This window comes from Corvus brachyrhynchos, unplaced genomic scaffold (genome assembly GCF_000691975.1).
Source record: "Corvus brachyrhynchos isolate BGI_N302 unplaced genomic scaffold, ASM69197v1 scaffold80, whole genome shotgun sequence".
NCBI lineage: Eukaryota > Metazoa > Chordata > Aves > Passeriformes > Corvidae > Corvus > Corvus brachyrhynchos.
The window spans coordinates 14,462,749-14,481,367 of NW_008236769.1; the positions used below are offsets into that span (position 1 = coordinate 14,462,749).

Below are 18,619 nucleotides of genomic sequence, written 5' to 3' on the forward strand. Positions count from 1 at the left end.
CAGACGCCCCCCCCCCCCCCCCTTCCAATATCTACTCATCCTCCAAAAGCAACTACTGGCACTTCCCATTCACTCTTCCATAAACATCTCTGCAGAGAATTATACACCTGTTATGTTACGTGTATGCCTCACAGAAGAACTTTTTGTCTTCATGAACTTCATCCTCTTTCCTGCCACTACACAAATTATAGGTCACTATACAAAATCAGTGAGAGAATCCCTACCCGCACCATCCTCGCCCTGTGGCTGCTGCTGGCAATGGATGCAGATGAGATGTTAATGAGCCACCATCCTGACCTACACCATTACCTTTGAAGCTGCCATGACGGCTGCCGTGGCTGCGACGTTCAGCCCCCGCTTCCCAAAGTGCACAAGGGCATCGTAGCTCCGGTCTTTTGCCTGGATGAGGCAGTCATCGATCTCCTGTCAGAGCAGACAACAAAACAAACAATTAAAAAAGCACAAGAAGGACAAGCTCAGGCTTATGCTCCCAGCCTCAAACTCTTGGTAGAGTCAGGTCATCCTTTATGGAGGTAGAAGTCCCCCCTTTCCTCCACCGTGGCTGGAGAGAAGTTCACAGCCAACATTTGCAAAGAGGAAGAGTTTGCTGGGGGGCAGTAACTCCCATTGCAGGGCTTGGGAACTCTTTATTCTACAAGTGGAAGATTGGGACCCAAAGTTGGGGTCCTGGAAGCAAGAGAAATCTGCCTGAGCAGCATGGACCAATAGCCATTTGCAAACCACGCACTCTAAAGACAAACGGGATTGCCTCATAGTTAAAAATAATCATATGATCACACTGGGCAGCTGAAGCTGCACTGCCCTGTGTCCAGGACAGGTGGTCTCAGAAATATCTGAGATATCTCTGCACATCATGGCAGTCCCCAGCTTCAGATGCCCGTGGAATTGGTACGCCCAGAGCTTCCGGGCTTTGGTGCTGCTCAATATACAGTGAAACCATTAAGAAGGTTCCTGCCCTTATTCTCCCTTCCTCAAGACATTAGGGTCTGGATGATAATGATGGCAGTGATCCTAGTACTCAGCTGGTGGATGTGCTGCATTAGTAGGGACTGGAGGCTGTGAGGAGTTGCTGGCTGCTCTCCCTATTCCCCATAGGAAAGAGGTGGCAACTCAAAATGCATGAGCCCTACTTGGGAGAAGCACAAGCAAAGGGAAGCAAAGACAGGGGATTGATCCCCACTCTCCTTCTCCAACTGTTCCCTGCATTGCCTGTGGCTAAATAGAGAGCTTTCATTTTCAAGTTGCCAATGCAGAAAACAGTTTTTCACTCAGCAGTTTGCATGTGGATATATGACCAATAGCTGCTCTTGGCCCATTAATTCACATGAGCCAAATGGATCTGCCTGACAGCGTCCCATTCACAGCCACAGGAGTCTCCTAGGCAGGCAAATGATCCAAGCTGTAACGTCCCTCTCCCAAAATTAGCATCCTTAATTTGAGCAAGACATTCTTTAACCCAGGACCTCAGTATGCTACCTGCCTTTTTTCACCACACTACACAGCCAGGCATGTGCTTGCTAAGCCCATTTTAGACTGCCTGGGCTGTTTGTCTCATTGCTGTACAATGTTTTAGGCAGAGCTGGGAACAAAGTTGAGGAGTCCTGGCTGCCAGACCAAGTTTCTCTATTTGTTATATCCAGCCACAACAGAACACTCTAGCTATAATCAGCCAGTACATATAAAGCAGCTCAGGAGGTATTTTTATCCCCCTCCCTCCCAACTTCTCCACTGCACAAAGATGAGTTAATAAGTGTGAGTGCACTGAACAGATGCCAGTATTTAAAAACACAACAACCACAAAGAACAAAAACACCAACCAAAAGGAGGGGATCAAATGATAGAGGAAGAGAATCAGCAACTCCCAATCCTTCCATGAAAATGAATGATACAGGGACTGGAATAAACACACCATAGTTCTGTTCCACCCAGAGAGGACCCAGGCACCTGTGATTACCTTTTCTTTTGAAGACAGTGTTGGATGGACAAATTTCCTGTACAAGAGGCTGGAGCCTTTTGTGTATGGAGACAGAAGCCAAGCTACAAAAGCTATTTTGAGTTCATAGTAGAATGGAAACCTAGAAGAAAAAGAGGGTTACTGTCTACTCCCAGTTTAACCACTGCCCTTAATTAGAGATGCTCAGCACAGGTAGGGATTTGCCAGCCTAGCTCAAGGCAACTTTTGCTTACCAAGGAATCTAAAGATTAAAGCATATTGACTCAGTTTTGAACACATCTCAATGAGGCATGTGGGCGAATCTTTACTTGGTTATCAGGACCATTATTTAATGGTCTGGAAGAGATTCTGCTGTGTGATAAAAGGAGCTTTCTAAATGCAAAGATCACAGGTGCTGCCTTCACAGTATCCCCGTCACTGTCAGAGAGCAAAGAACAAACCAGCAAACCAACATTTCATTGATATATTGATGCACTTCCTATCTCTCTGCCTTTCAGCTTTTAAGATAACACTTACATGACTGAAACTGAAATACAAGAACCTTTGTTGTCCAAGCATCATAAAGGTGCAGATCTGCACCGACTTTCAGATAGGGCTGCAAAATATGGAGGACATTAACAACAGGACATGCTTTAGCTGTAACAAGCAGCCAGGGACATCCTGAGATTAAATTATCCAGACTTTTCTGGAGGGCAAAGCCCAGAGCCCAAGACTGGCCAGCCAGCAGCATCTTCCTGTGGGCAGGCATGTTGCTGCCAGCAGTGTGATGAACAATTGCTACCCTTTGTAGGAAGGGGCAAGCAAGAGCAGTGCAGAGACCTGTGCTGGCTGTGGACCAGCCCAGCTGGACTCAGCCAGGCTGCTGCTGTGCCACACAGCACTGCCACACCAGCACCCAGGTCTGACCCAAGCAGCCTCTGCAATGCTCTACTCTGAGCATGAATGTGCCAGGCTGATCTCCCACCTCAATGAGGATCTCTACAGCACACTCGATTTCACAGGCTGGATAAGCCCTCGGCCATTCCTCCTGACAGAACCACATAACTCATCCTCTAAAAACAGCAAAGCTCCAGATGAACACAAGGGAGGTAGATCTGCATGAAAATTAGATAGACAATAATGTCTTTTATCTCCTTTTCAGTAGATCTGACATGTTGCCAAGTTCTCCTGATCTCCTTTGTCTGGAGGACTCACTCAAGGCATGCCATGCTATGCAGGAACAGGCTGTAAGTAAGGGCTATGCACTACAGTCAAATTTTCATCCTAAAGTCTACTGATCTCACTGGTTTCTGGTAGAAAGGCTTTACTATAAAGAGCAACCAAGCAACAAACACTTCCAAACCTGAGCATCCAAAAGGAACTGAATCTGATAACTGGGCATTTATGTGCTCTCGTCCTGATAGAGGCCACCAGGAATCCTTCCACTGGCACCAGAGAGCCACATCAGTGTGAGCTGTCACTGTCCTCCATCAGACCAGCCTAACCAAGAATGGGTCTGACAAAACAGCTCAGATGCAACCACCCACACAACAGCCTACAAAGTCTTGTGCCGCAGGGCTGTTTGTACCTGATCCACAGTCTCTGTATTTACTGTAGGATACAGCCAGGCACATCTAGAACTCTGCCTGTAGCTAAATCAACTGTTATTTATGTGATGACCTCTGCAAGCATCCAGCTGGGCAGTCAGCTGTGCCTCTATGACAGGCAGGGCCTGAGACTCCAGTAATGATTTCCCACTAACGAGATACCACTGAGCCCTTCCACTTCTTTCTTGTTTTTCTTGTGACAGCACTGAGAAAGGAAGCATGTCTCCTGCAGACAAAAACCCTCTATGCACCCGAAGCTGCTGAACCCCTGTACAGGAGTCAGTGCACTTTTGTGTGCCTTTTTTCCCCTTGTAAACATTTCCATTTTCTTTTCATCTCGTGCCAAAGAGCCTCTCCCCTCTGGTGCTTACCAGCAAAGAAAGATATCCGTGAATGTCTCTGCTGTCGTGAAGAGCGCGAATATGATCCAGTACATCATCCATTTGACCTGGTAAGCAAAAACAGTCTCAAACTATCTCTTACAGGTACAGAATAACTCTCACAGGAGAAAAAATTCTTACCCCCCTCACCCTCCCTGCTGTGTATTTAGCAATTACTGTGGACTTGAAGGTGCCAGTTTGCCCCACTTCAGCACATAACACGTGTCAGATTTACACAGCCCTTGGGAAGGTGACTGTGGCCTTTAGGACTGGTCTCAGGAAAAGAAGAGCAGCCTGACTCTGTCCTTACAGAAACTCCACTGGCCAGTAGAGCATGGCAGCCCTATGACAGGGCATTAAAAATCTCACTTGGCTCATGTTAAGAGCAAATGTTAATATAATTTGTTGGCCAAACTCCAGTTAAGACAAAATGTAATTACTTACATAACATCTATAGCCAGGAAAAGGTGAAGAGGTAACAGCCCACCCCATAATGCAGGGTTCAGGAGCACAATCAACTCGCCACAATGTACTGAATCAGGGGGCACCCCTGGAGTGGCTGTGCCTGCTCGAACCCACACCCAGTGCAGTGACAAGGACAAGGGCAATAACTTAAATCCCTTGCCTGGGGCTTAGGGAGGAGTGTTTTACCTCACACTGGTAGTGAGAGCATGTGCTGTGCTGTCTCTGTTCAGCTACAGAAACTCCACTGCCATGGATGGATGGTTTCTTTTGGAACCACAGCAACAGAGTCTTTGGGGATGGTGACTTGGTCAGATAAACTGTAGCACCTCAAGTAATTCAGGAATTTGGGAATTCCTGTCACTGAGCACTAAATGGCATTTCAAAGCACAGTTCAACTGTTCTGATGTACGTAGTATTGGTTCTTCTTAGGATGGAAAAAGATGGTCAGACAAAGGTTGTTAATTTAACTGACAACTGTTGTTTAATTAGGTGTATCTGAAAATGGAGATCCCCAAGCAGCTTTGCTGGAATGTTAGAAAGCTTAAGGAAGTAAAATCCATGAAAATGCATGAATTAGAGAATTGGACCATGTTAGCTAAGGCTGATATAATTGCAATAGACTAAGGAGAGGTTGGAGGGAAGACAGTACAAGAGGGACACCTACACCAGGTGCTGCTCTGGGGAATGGAAGATGGAGGCATCAACAAATCTGGATCTCACCAGCTTGGAAATTATATCCCCATCTTCTCCCCAATACAGTGGGAACAGTACTGGTAGTCTCCATCTCCCTGTAGGTACTGGAATTATCCCCTAAGCACCTGTCCCTCTGCTACATAACTGCCCTCCTGGGATTTATATTTATGTGTATATTTATATTTAGTATTACAACAATAATGGCACTGCCAAATGCCTGAGAGCATCATCTTCCCAGGGCAGTTTCTGCCAGACTTTTTACATAACTGATTCCTCAGAGCCTCAGTGCCAGCATGGCTCTCTCAGTTAGACCTTACTGCCAGCAAAACTTTTAAACCCAAACCAAGACCTCGTGTGGATGGGCTTGGATCAGCCTAAAACATCTATCAAAATTACTATTACCAAGCAGAATAAAATTAGAGTGATATAAGTTTTGACTAATAAATGAAGGTTCCTCCTGTGTCAGTGTAAATTATTACTTCTTTTTTTTTTTTTTTTTTTTTTTAATCAGGCCTTAATGGATACATTGCCACAACTGCTGCATTAAACTGAAATCAATTGTAAAGGCAGACCAGGTCTTAGATCAGCTGCTCTCACATTTGTGTCACAACCACAAGTGTCTGATGTGAGTTCCTCTTTTACAATTAAATTTCCAACAGGAATTGGACCCTTCAACAAAATACCTTCCAGAAAGGGACTATGGAAACATTAAGTATCAATGGCAGACCCTGCTTGGAGATGCTTGTGCATGTCTTCAGCATTTTCAAGCAAAGCATGTACAGGCTCTGAGAGGCACAGCTGTGCAAGGGCTGCAGAGACATTTTGCCTTAAGTATCTGCTATGATCTGTAACACTTATGATTCTCAAAATACCCAAAACCACCTTCTGAAGGAGGAAAATTATAAACAAAACTCTTAGCAGCCACAATGAGTCCCAGATTGAGCTTGCACTAAAGATTTAATGGGATAGACATCTATGCTGTTATCCAGATGAGAAAATGGGCTTGTTATCCCTGGGATCTTGAGAGGATTGAAGAGTCAAGATCTGGAGGCTGAGCTGGGTTCAATGAAGTTAACAGAGTTCAGATTGTGAAGGGCACTACAAATCCTACAGGACCCCAACAGCATCCAAGTGCTTTTGATTCTCCCATATTTCACTTTCCCTGATTGTCCCATATGCCTTTAGAAACCAGGGCCCAGGGAAGATTTTTCAGCAAAAAGAAAAAAGAGAGCACACCCAGCTCCAGACCTGCCTGTAAATAGGTCGCTCTGCAAGGAAGGATGTTTCTGTCTGAGGATTCAGTCATATCTACTTGGAGTTGCCTCCTCTTATCCTTGTTTTGAATGAGCAGCTAAAGCTTCAAGGCTTTTTGAAAAGGCTTTGATTTATGCTGCTCTTCAGAAACAAAGGAGAGCACACAAAGCTCAGGATGCCAAATGCCTTTTAAGTCAGCTGTATATCTCACCACCAGAGGAACAGCACACATTTGTCAAGGAGCACATCAGCTCTGCACAGGAGCCAGAAGCAAAAACCCAAGTCTCATTTGTGCCCAGCAATCAACCAGCCCACCTTCAGGCCAGTCTGCCCCTTGCACTGCTTTATGAGCTTTCCCAGAACACAGGCAACACCTTTACAATGTGGTGAGGAGCAATCTTAGAAAACAACCCCCCAGCACAGCCACAAACCTCATTACTCACATATTCTTTGATGTCCTTTGATTTCACGGCTTTGTAAGAATAATATGCAGGGTAAAGTGTGCCAAATATAAGCCTGGGAAAAAACAAACAAATAATAAACGGATTAAATTGATTTCCTCTCACAGGGAAAGATTTTTTTTTCCTGTGTTTTAAATGTGGGTTTTGCCCTGGTAAAAAATGTTAGGATTTGATTTAAGCTTGAGTACATTAAGTACAGTACAGGAGTGATTTTGCATCACTGAATTCAGAGCAGCTATTGCCAGTGACTTGAATGAAGAGCAGAGATTCAGGCTGATTTTCCTTTTGCAACGGTTTCCAAAGCTGTACCTTATGAGTTACACACAAAACAAAATAACCAAACCAAACAAAAAAGGCCACCACCACACTTTCAAAAGGAAATGAAAAATCTGATTTTGAAACAATCTACTGTGACACCAGGAATACGGGAGTATGGCTTTCAGAGAGAGAATTATTTGTCTAAAATCCCTTCCACCTCTATTCAATGCTCTGAAAAGCTGACAGATGATGAAGCAGGATCCAAGTTATACTCGTGCAAGGGTTTGGATGCCTCATCCTACATTAAACCTGGTATAGGAAAGAACCCTGCACTGTTCAGTAAAGTCAATTTGGGCTCAGGAAAGGAGGAGGCATCTGCCCACCCAGATATGCCAACATGATCAGGCCTAAAAATCCCAGCTCTGCTGTTCTTTCAGACAGCTTCCTTTCATTTTCAAGTCTGAAAGGGATGCTGTCAGCTTCAAGATTTCATGTAAGGAAGAAACAAGGATCCGTAAGTTAAAAATAGCACTACCAAGAAAAAAACGTGGAGAATTTTTTATCCTGGGTTTTCTCTGCATCACTGCCTACATGCTTATTCACTTGGATTATTCTGGACGTAAGCATAGGCTTGTCAAAACCACTTTGCCCTGCCCAGGTTTCAGTCAGTTTAATTCAATGCAGGAGGATGATGCTGCAAAGTCTAAATTTAATAGATAGCAGGGCAATGTTTATTGGCTTGCAACTACCCATCTTTCTGTTGAAGCTTTCGCTTTAAATTCGTACAACTGTTTCCTCTGCTCCTGGGAATGAAAATGATCAATGTTTCAATCCCTAATTGTGGAACGACACGGACCTGCAGTCATCTTTTTCCATCCTGCCAGCAGTGACTGTGTATCATGGGACTCGTAATTACAGTCAAGTCCATTACGTGCATAAGACATTAAAAATTAACACTCTGGGATATGGTGCACCATCGTACTTCCCGGAGCTCATGAAGGTATTTATGGAAGAATGGGGTGAGCCAGCACACATCTTGATTTCCAAAGCAGTGACTGAAGGCAATTTGCCTGCTATTCATCATGCTCACTGTAGCATGGCTTAGCAGAACTTGAAGCACAATGCAGACTTCAGAAAAGCAGCTACTGAGTGAGGAGATTCAACATTTTACAGAGGCTTCACAGTGGCTTCAAAAAGCTTTGCTGGAAACCGTCAGCTCCAAACATATTTCACCCAGAGGGGCTTGTGCTATCTGCAAGGATCAGATACAAACACTCAGAAAGATTCTGGGAAACCAAAAGCATTTTTGTTCCTTGCAGTATCCCACCAAATAACAACATGGGTTAAGGCAAGGACAAACACACAGACAATGGCTTGATCCTGTTCTCACTGAGGCTAATAACAAATATTCTGAGTTCAGTGGTAGCAGGACCTAATCCAGAGAAGGTAGAGTTCACAAAAAGGAAGAAAGCTACAATATTCAGAAAATAACAGCTGAGCACATGAATAATATTTTTGACTCTCCTTATAAAAAGCACTGCAATGCTGTTCTTCCTTCTTGGCCTGGGCTGGCTGCTATCTCACACTTTTATTTCCTGCAAATAATCACTGAATGATTGATATTCATTTCCTCAGTTTGTGCTGGTAACAGAAAGTCACTGGATCCTGAGGCAGCAAATGGTTTATAGGAACACTAGAAAATAATTAGTTGCAGACAATAAATACTTGGAAAAAAAGTCCTGGGAGGGAAGGAAATTGCAGTAATTTTGCATGCGCAGAGCAAGGGACAGTTAATAAGGTGATGTGATCTCCCTAAACTGGAGATTGAGAGTTTCACTGATTTGCCTTGCAGTGTGTTGTGTGCATATAGGGACATTTATTACTGCTGTGGTTTACCAGACTGAAAACTGTTTTAAGGAACGTTGGAAGCCAGTCTTGTCGCTGCTGTGGCTTATTAAGTGGCTTGGGGTCATTTAACTTCTGGGCAAACTCTACAAATAGAAGACAAAAGATGTTTGGGCATTTCTGTAAAGCATATTCAGAGTTTTTATGATAAATACTTGCATATAGGGATGTTCCAAAAAGTCTCTTGAAGTTACTGACTTCACTTGGCTCTAGATCAGGGCTGAGTACAATTGATTTAATTCAAACACACACATCAATCCTCTACCTCTTCCCTCAGTTCCTCTACCCTGCTGAAGACAATAATTCTCACTTCCCCCTCATCCAAGTTTCCTGTGTAATTAAAGTTATTGTTGATTCCTGCCTTCCTTCATCCCCATGCTCAGACTGTTGCCAAATCACTCCTTCTGCACGCTATACACAAACCCGAGGCTGATCCTTTGTCCCTCTGCCTAAGCCATAAAGTCTTTCCTTGTCCAAGTCTCCTTTCCACCTCCTCTGTGTGGTCTCTACCCCACTCAGATGCACCAGTGTTTAAACCTCTCTCCCCTGTCCCCATCACCTCCACTCCCAGTCTAACAAGCTGATGTAACTTATCTTTGCTTTCCATGCCTGAAAAACGTTGTTCCTAACTACTGCTGTTTGCTCTTTCATCACATCCCACCTTGGTCCCTTCTCTCCTTTAATGATTGCAGTGCCACCACCCTCTTCCTCTGCTGTTCCCTGTATGTATTCTCCCACATCCTGGAGCTCCTGTGCTCCTTGCTCCTCCATTGCACATCAGTCCATCACCTCCACAACAAGCTGTTCCCTGGCAGTCATCCTGACAGCTGCCAGTTTGAGAGGCAGCAGCCCAAGTCACACCAATTCCAACTGTATCATTCCCCAGTCCTCCTCATCTCTATATTCTTCTTCTGCAACACTTCTGGTGTTCTCTGAACCAGACTATAGGACCTTCAGCTTTCTTCACACATCCCCAAAATCACAGGACTGCCCCTCAGTTCCTTCCCACAGCTGCCAGCTGACCTGGGACTCAGATGCACTGTGACTCCCTCTGTGTTACGGGCACTGTCTGTCTGCCTGGTGCTGGCCAGCCAAATTAATGACCTACCTGTGGAGTCAGCACTGCAGCTTTTGCCTCCTAGCAGACAGTGCTATGAGGCAATCTCCTATCCAGCAGCTAATTCTTAGGAATAATGTTGAAAATTTATCTTTGAGACCTCTTCGACCCATCTATTTGGCCACAACCACTTTCAGATCCAAAAGTTTTGCAGCAGTGGAAAAACTGACTACTTAAGTCTCATTTCCTTAGGAAAGCAGCGTCAACCCACTCCCCACCCATTTCCATCTTTCAAAGCTCCTTTGAAAGATCCATGTACCCAGGAAAGCCTTGGCCTTTTTACCTTCTGTGCAGAAGCAGATATCCTGATCATCAAACCTCCCAGAGCTTGATGTAGAGTAGTTACTACATTTAAAGCTACAGAAATGCTCTGTAGTCTGGGCTAAAGCAAGCACACAGTCTCAGGGTATAGGGAGAGGCAAGGAAGTGATGACATCCATCAGTGAGTTAGGAAAATCTCTCTTGCAGCACTAAACAAATAACTACAAAGCCTTACAGCTCTTACACTGCTCCATGATGGAGGTCTACACCAATTACAATCACCTTGAAAAAGGACAAAACAGCAGCTGTAAAGAAATCATTGAAGAGTCAAATAATTGTGCAATAGGAGGCAAAAATCTAAGTAAAAGGTTAGTCTGCCTAAAGAATAGGATAAGGATTAATGGTGAAAATCTCATAATCCTATTAGGCACCTCAGCAGCAGCAATCCCCGGTCTGGATTGTTACATGTGCTTCTGGTCATTCTTTGTCAAAAGGGGCACACGAAGGCAGGAGGGGAAAGAGAAAGACAAGGAAAGTGGAACTGCAGTGGGAAAGATCCGTAAGAGGGACTGTAAAGGTTGTAATTGTGTCTTTTGCAACAAAGACAAATAACAGGTTATTCACTCCTTCCCCTGATGCAGTGTAAGGGAATGCTCAACTCAATAAAGAGAATAAAGGCAAAAGGAGGGAAGAAACCCCCTCTATCTCCAGGAGGTATTATGTGCAATGCATGATCTGCATTTATTTATATAGTTACATTATGCAGGATTTGGGGTTTGGTTTCCATTATTTAAGTTTACCATTAATTGACACAGGAAAGGATGAAGCTTCCCATATTGTGGGGTTTCCTGATTGTCAGGGGAAGAGTAAAGCAATTGAACTGTTGGCTCCTCTTGAGCAAACCCTGTCATATTCCAGGGGAGCAGCTGCACCATCACCAAAGCTCCTTCTGTCTCCACTTACCAGGACAGCGACAGTCAGACTTGGCTATTATATCCTTCTGTTCCTTCTCTGGATCTACTGGAGCAGTGATCTGACCATCACAGAGCACAGGCTATTCCAGATGTGACAATATTCCTGACAGAATTTAGGCTACAGCTTGGGCAACAGCCTCAGAGCTGCTACCATGACCTGGGAGGGTCCCACACGACATCTTGAGTTCTGATTTGGTGATGCTGCCTTCCTCATGGAAAAGTCATTTACCCACAAAATCAACTCTCACACTCCATGAAGTAGCCACTGAAATAAATGGAAAGGCTCTCAGTGATTCTCAGGAGTCCTTGCCAGGACTCAGGTTACCTCCAGAAATGCCTGCACATCCATTCCCTTGAGCATTTTTAACCACAGGGATATTTTCTGGGTGGTAACCCGCTGTTACAAATACACCAGCATGGGCTGTCTATATCCCAAGCCATCCAAGTCTTGCTCCTCTAGTTACCATGCCACCAGCAGTGTTTGGGCTGCCCAAACACTTAAAACATTGTACTACCACAACACAAATAGAACAGCCTTGTTTTGCCCATAAATAACTAATGTTCCCACTTCATCAGCACACAGCAGCCAAGATGGCAACTTCTGCCACAGGGGTGGACACATTTAGGAATCACTGAGATATTTCCTATTTCCTCAACATGTTCACTGGCTAGTGCGTGCTTCTTACACACAGAGCAGCAGCTGAGCTGTCACCACACCAGCATTCCTCAATGATATCACCAAGAAGGCTGCCGATAGGTTTGTGTTCCTTATTATCAGTCCTAATTAATGTTCACACAGTGCCACAGATTAAAAATAAATGGCACTGCCTTTGCACTGAAGGTTCCCAGTTGAAATCCAGCAGTTGGGGATGTGAAAATAAGCAGTGCAAAACCCTGGACAGGCCAAATGCCTGATATTCAAGAAGGGGTTGGGGTGAAGGAAGCACCAGGTGCAGAGGAGGTTCTGGGCTGATATCCCCTAGGAGGTGGCTCCTGCAAATTCCTTGTGGTCACCGTGCAGTGGAACAGTGGCTCCAGGGAAGTCAGGAACTTCCCTGTTCAGCCTCAGGGTGACAGCTGACACCATCCCCACCTTGGGCCCCAAGAGATGTGGATACCTGACCATGCCAGACTGACATCCTGATACACTCTGAGAATACCCATGACAAAAATATCCCCCAAGGAAAGCTCTGGGTCCTGATACTCCCAAGGCAAATTAGACTCACTTCAAACTCCACTTGCAACTTGAATCAAACATCCTTGTGGGGTTGGTTCAGTGCCCAAGGACAAACATGTAGATGCACCCATGTCACTCAGCCAGTCACGCAGTGCCTTTGCAGGTAAAGCACCACTTGCACAGCCACCCAGCACATCCCTCTGCTTTAGGAAACATTCCTCTGCATCTCCTTGGTGGGGGACCTGCTTAGCTCTTCTGATCTGCTGAGACCATGTCCTCGCATCCACACTTCCAAAGCACCATGCAGAGCCACAGCACCAAGGAAGCAGAAGGCAGACCCAGGAGAGCTCTGTACCTAACACAAAGATGCTCTGCTTTCCATCCAGATCCACCTGTGACTTCTCAGCCAGGTTACTACAGAAGCAAAGTGAAACCTCATCTTGGTTAATGTAACCTAATGGCTGACGAAACCCAATCGCTCCTCCCGGCGTAACTGCAGGGCACAGGGACACCCGACTGGCTTTCCAGCAGAAACAGCAAGTCAAGGACTGCCCTTGATGCTTCTAATTTAAGCAGTCTTCATCTTCCCAAAGCAGCACATATTCCTCTCCAGTTGACATGACCATTTAGCTTTCCTCAGCCAGGGCACTCCTCACACAGGAGCTGGAAGATGCCCAGGCACAAACAGGTGAAGAGACACAGCAGCATGGATAGGTGGAGGAATTGGCCTTGGCCAGCCTGGAGCTGTCACACAACTACACTTGGGTCACAACAACCCCATGCATTTGGGGGCAGAGTGGTTTGAGAGGCTGCTCAGCAGAAAGGGACATGGGAATGCTAGCTGACAGCCAGCAATGTGCCTGGGTGGCCAAGAAGGCAAATGGAATCCTGGCCTGTATCAGCAATAGCGTGGCCAGCAATTCCAGGGAAGTGATTGTCTCCCTGTGCTGGGCACTGGTGAGGCTGCATCTAAAGTGCTGTGTTCAGTTTTGAGTCTGTCCCTTCTAAAAGGATGTTGAGGTGCTGGAGCATGTACAGAGAAGTGCAACAAAGCTGGTAAAGGGCTTAGAAGACATGTCCTATGAGGAACAGCTCAGGGAACTCAGATTGTTCAGTCTGGAGAAGAGGAGGCTCAGGGAGACCTCACTGCTCTTTAGAACTGACAGGAGGTTGTAGTGAGGTGGAGTGGGTCTCTTCGGCTGTGCCTACCATGAAAGGATGAGAGAAAATGGCCTTTAGTGGCACCAGTAGAGGTTCAGATTAGATATTAGAAAAAAAAATTCACTTATAGAGTGGTTAGGCACTGGAATAAGTTGCTCAAGGAGGTGGTGGAGTCACCATCTCTGGAAGTGTTCAAGAGGCATCTGGATGTGGCACTTTGGGGTATGGTTTAGGGGTGATTATGGTTGTGCTGGGTTGACAGTTGGATGAGATGATCTTGAAAGTATCTTCCAACTTCAATGATTGTGTGATTCTGTGAACTATTACGTTTACTCACATTTGAGATCCTACATTCAGACTAGTCTAAAGTTCCCTTTTCCGCAGTTCCTCTTTCAGGAAGAAGATAGAAGTGCAAAAATAACTCTATTACCGACGGAGAGACCTTTTTAAATATTGGGATTGTTATGATAATGCACGTGATGCCTACTAAAGCCTGACATTCCTAGAAAAACTACCAGCAGTGAAGGGTCTTCACAGGTTTACGTTTACATGGACAAACTTGAGTATCATATTTAAAGTCCATTCAAGATTAGGCAGGTACTTAACCCTTCCCAGGGCTACTGTTCCAGACTCTCTTCAAACTCAAGCAGAATTCCATTTACACACAAGCCAACACTTTAAAGCTTCCTTCCAGTCCTTCAGAACAGAAAATGCCCATGTAGCTGCTATAAAAATACCCCACGGCTCTGCAGCTATTTTAGGAAGCAAATTCATTGCAGGTAGAGATTTACTAAGCTGGTCTGTTCTACTTCATGCTGCCTTCAGCAGAGCTGCCGGGCCCAGAGCACCGATGAGCGAGGGGAATTTGTTGTCACCGAGACAGTGTTTGAAAGGGGGGCTGTGTGGGGAGTGTGTGGGGCTGGCGTGGGGCCCTGACCCACGGTGAGAAGCTGCAGTCAACACAAACACTGTGCCTGGCACACCCCAAGGGGCTCTGAGCAGCTGCCTGCAAGAGATAATATTTAGTGGGCCTCGGCAGAGGCATTTGTGCTGCCACTGCTGCTCCCCTCTGCGTGCTCCAGCGCAGCAGCACCGCAGCAGAAAACAGCCCACGACACCGAGCGTACTCCCAGCACTGGCACAGCCCTGGCTTCATCACGGCTCTTGGGGAAGAAGAAATAACTCATCAAAGTGGGATACTGAGGGCAATAAAATCTGTGCCTTTTAGAGAAGAAAACATTCCTGTTCTGTGACCGGGTCAGATCTTCACCCAGCTTGACTGCTCCAAAAAGGCAGGGCTCAGGGTCTGACTGCCCTGATGTTTTCCTTATCCAGTACTGACCGTATAGTTCTGGCTTTGAGAGCTTTGGCTTTTTCCAAGCCAAATAAATGGCAATTTGAAAATTAAATGGTATGTTTTAGATGGGAAGGGCTGCTTTTCCTGACTCTGGAGAGGGGGATGTTTATGCGGGAAAAGACTTTTTTAGAAGCACTGATATTATATTCCAGAGATGACAGATGGTCCAAAATCTGTGAGTTAGCCTACAGATTTACGGTAGGCTCATGATATGAAAAGGAACAGAAAAACTTATAACCTAACCAAACTAATTTCTAGGCTAAAAAAAGGTATGAAATATGGATTGCTTATCAACAGAGAAGCCCTGCATTATTTTCATAGAAAACCACATCACGCTGGAAGCATTATTTTGGAACTATTTTGACTGATACTATGTGAATCACCTTTTAGGAAGTGTAACCACGTACAGAAATCCTAATTGAGAGCACAATCCTACTACTATCTGAAAACTCAGTTCAGGGTATGGAAGACTTCCACCATCAAACCATAAGTGCTACCACTGTCTGAGGAAGTGGAGAGAAACACAAAAGCTCCTGTTCATCTACCCCTCACTGAAAGGCAGTTTTAGACTTCTTGTGGTGTGCTCATGGGACAGAAAACAGGAATAAAAAATTAAATGAAGCTATAACACATCCAAATCAATTGCAACATAATCTCCTTAGAGTATTGTTACTCCAGCTTCCCAGGGACAGAAAATTACTAGAAGTGCTTAACTAAATGCAAGGAGTATTTCAGCTCAATGTAATTTCAAAATTAAACCAGAAGATCTCTTTGGCCCAAATATTCAGCTAAAGCAATGAAAAACATTAACTTTCCATAGATTACCAACAATTCAATCCACTGTAACAAATCAAGCAGTCCCAAGGCTGCTGTGAGTACCACTGGGTCTTGGAGCTCTCCACAAGCTCTTGGAGAAGGACAGAAACCTGTAGATCTCTCCCCTAGCCAAGGAGAGCAGTTTGATAGAGAAACAGGTATCAGGCATAGTCATGGCCAGCTTGGTGCAAAACAGCCTGAGGTGAAATACTACTACTGTTCCAACCCCCCTGTGGCAGGCAGGGCCACCTTCCACTCCTATGGTGGATATGGTGGATGTTGGTAAATCAACAGTAAACAGTGTCACTCCTTCCATCAGGAACTGACTTTCCTACATCTCTGAGGACTCCAGGACATTAACCAGAAGACCAAACATTTTGAGGGACCAGCCTCTGAAAACAAGTGGGACCCAACTCAATTGTAACCTCTATGTTCCAGAGCCAATATCTACCTCCTAGTTAAGAGAACAAATAAACAAAAAACCCACACACATCTTTAAAACATTTCTTCTCATTTTGATAACACACTTCAAAGAAGGATTTTGAAGTGCAGTATAAATATTATTGATGTGAATATCAAAGCTAGTGGCATTACTACTGATTTTGTATTATTTCTATTTCGTTAGTGGTTTATATCTATTTTAAATTACAAGAAAGTGAGACTTATTAAAATCAAACAGAAAGCTCATATCAGTAACATGAACAACTCCCAGTTTTCAACTCCAGTTTTAAAGCAAGAGTGTAGAAAAGCTAAGGCAAGATGAATTCAAGACGATGAATTTCAGAATATTCAGCCCAGCTCCATGCTTTGGTTAGCATGGGGATCAGAATGCCACATGCTAAATTTAACAGCTGCGACATTGCCAGGAGTTCACAGGCGATGCAGACCAAGTTTCTCTTTCTGGCCCACAGACACAGAGTGGTATTTCTTCTGGGTACTATAAACATTTCAGGGAGTGGCTGGGCACCTGCTTTCTTACTAGGACCTACATAATTTTTATTTTAAAACAAAAGAAAACAAGAAACTGTCATACAGCTCGAAAAAGAGAGACTTCTAGTCTCTCTCATGTATTTTACAAGGGTTTCTAGTGTGAATTTAATAGAGTTCTTTCATCCAGGGTCTTTTCTCATTTCATTCATCCTTTTTAATCCCTCCATTTTATACAGCTAATAACAGCATTGTAATGAAATGCATGGTGCAACTGAGATAAACACGAAGGGAGAGATCTCCAGCTGGAGCTGAACTGATACAGAGCAGCCTCCAGTCTAACCAAGACGTAAGGGAGAGGAAAGCAGAAGGAAACACACCTCTGTTCTGAAGCCACAGACCACTGATGAATAATCAATCAGATCTGCTGGTTACACCCCTGAATTCAGCTTCAACTACCAGGACAACTATTTGCCTCTAATTAAAATAAATTAGAAGAAAAATGACCATTTAGTGGCTAATCCTAAATCATGGTGTTAGGATAAGTGGTACAAAACAGCAGGTGGGAGAGCCTAAATAATACCCTGACCTGGCACCTCTTAGGGCTGTCCCAGGGCAGCATCAGCCCCATGGGGGTGACACCCATCATGACAGGTTAATGGGAGAGGCTCCCCAGAGCACTTCACAGACTGGGGGTGGTTAGTACCTACAGGGGTATGACACTCATTATGGGATGCATGGGCAGACAGTGGACTAGGGCTCACACATGAAGAGAAAAGCACACCAAAATGATGCTACAGTGGCACCTCCTGTTTCACATCTTCTCCTTCACATATTCACCCACAATGGGCATGATGTAAAATACCTACTGAACCTCTGAAGTTCTCCTGGAGAATATGTGGGACAGCCAGCACCCAGCACATTGGCTTCTGAGCTTCCATCAATAGTGCCCACTGCAGAGCAAGAGCACTTCCTCCAGGGTTGAATCTGGAGGAACCAGACTCACCCAGGAACAAAGGAGCAGCACCAAATGCCTGCCAGAGATAAATCATGAGCCCCAGGCCCCGTCCAGTCAAATTTTCAGTATCTCCACGTCTGGACTCCTGTTCGTGTTTACTTACCCTTGCTTTGAAGAAGTCTTTTCTTTATGTTTAATCAGAATTTCCTTTGCTGCAACTTGTTTCCATTGCCTCTCACCCTTTTGCTGTGTCTCCACAAAAAGCCTTGCTCTACCTTGTCTGTAACAATCCACCACATTTTTGAAGACAGCAACAACATCTCCCCTTCACCATTTCTTACTAAGGCTGAGCAAACATCCCACTCATCTGTCCTGGTGCTCCATATGCTCCAGTCCTCTTCCAGTGCTCATTGCACTTTGCCAGGGCCCTCCTTATATCAGGGAAACTCAAATGGGATACTCTACTCCAGCCAGCAACTGTGACATCCCCTCACAGTTGCCAAATAGAGGGGAACAATCACTTTCTTCTACCCGCTGGATAACCCTCTTACTAACCCAACCCCATGTCTGTCCCTGGAAGAGAACAGCACCACATCATTCCTATGATCAGAGGTACAGAAGCACCAGGGATCCACTCCCTGAATGATGAAGAGATTCTTCCCTGCTGCTTGGAGAACCTTCTTCCTCAGCCCCAGCACAACCTTTCCTTTGCAATTGCTGCTGTCCCCAAGGAGCTAAGCTGGGGAATATCTACTTGATTGCCAAGGGAAGCATGTGAAGAATAGCACCGCACTGTCTTAACTCTGGGACTTAACACAGACTGAGTACTATTAGCAAAGAGCTTCAAAAAGAGGGGTAGGGAGATGAAATGAATATTTACAAACACTGGTTTAA

General features: G+C 44.9%; 1 protein-coding gene across 4 annotated transcripts in view; it reads right to left on the bottom strand.

The window, feature by feature from the left end:
- REEP1 (receptor accessory protein 1) overlaps nucleotides 1–8,242 on the bottom strand; it is a 40,607-nt gene extending 32,365 nt beyond the window's left edge. Inside the window, exons 1-5 of one of the 4 annotated variants that reach the window (XM_017727779.1) lie at nucleotides 7,929–7,963; nucleotides 6,797–6,869; nucleotides 3,933–4,009; nucleotides 1,976–2,096; nucleotides 310–423 (exon numbers count right to left, since the gene is read on the bottom strand). In XM_017727779.1, the coding sequence (XP_017583268.1) occupies nucleotides 310–423; nucleotides 1,976–2,096; nucleotides 3,933–4,009; nucleotides 6,797–6,869; nucleotides 7,929–7,948 (405 nt within the window). In that variant the 5' untranslated portion in view covers nucleotides 7,949–7,963. Of the gene's footprint in view, nucleotides 1–309; nucleotides 424–1,975; nucleotides 2,097–3,932; nucleotides 4,010–6,796; nucleotides 6,870–7,928 lie in introns of all 4 variants that reach the window. The other 3 variants (XM_017727780.1, XM_017727777.1, XM_017727778.1) reach the window with 3 other exon arrangements.
- Nucleotides 8,243–18,619: the final 10,377 nt, after the last annotated feature.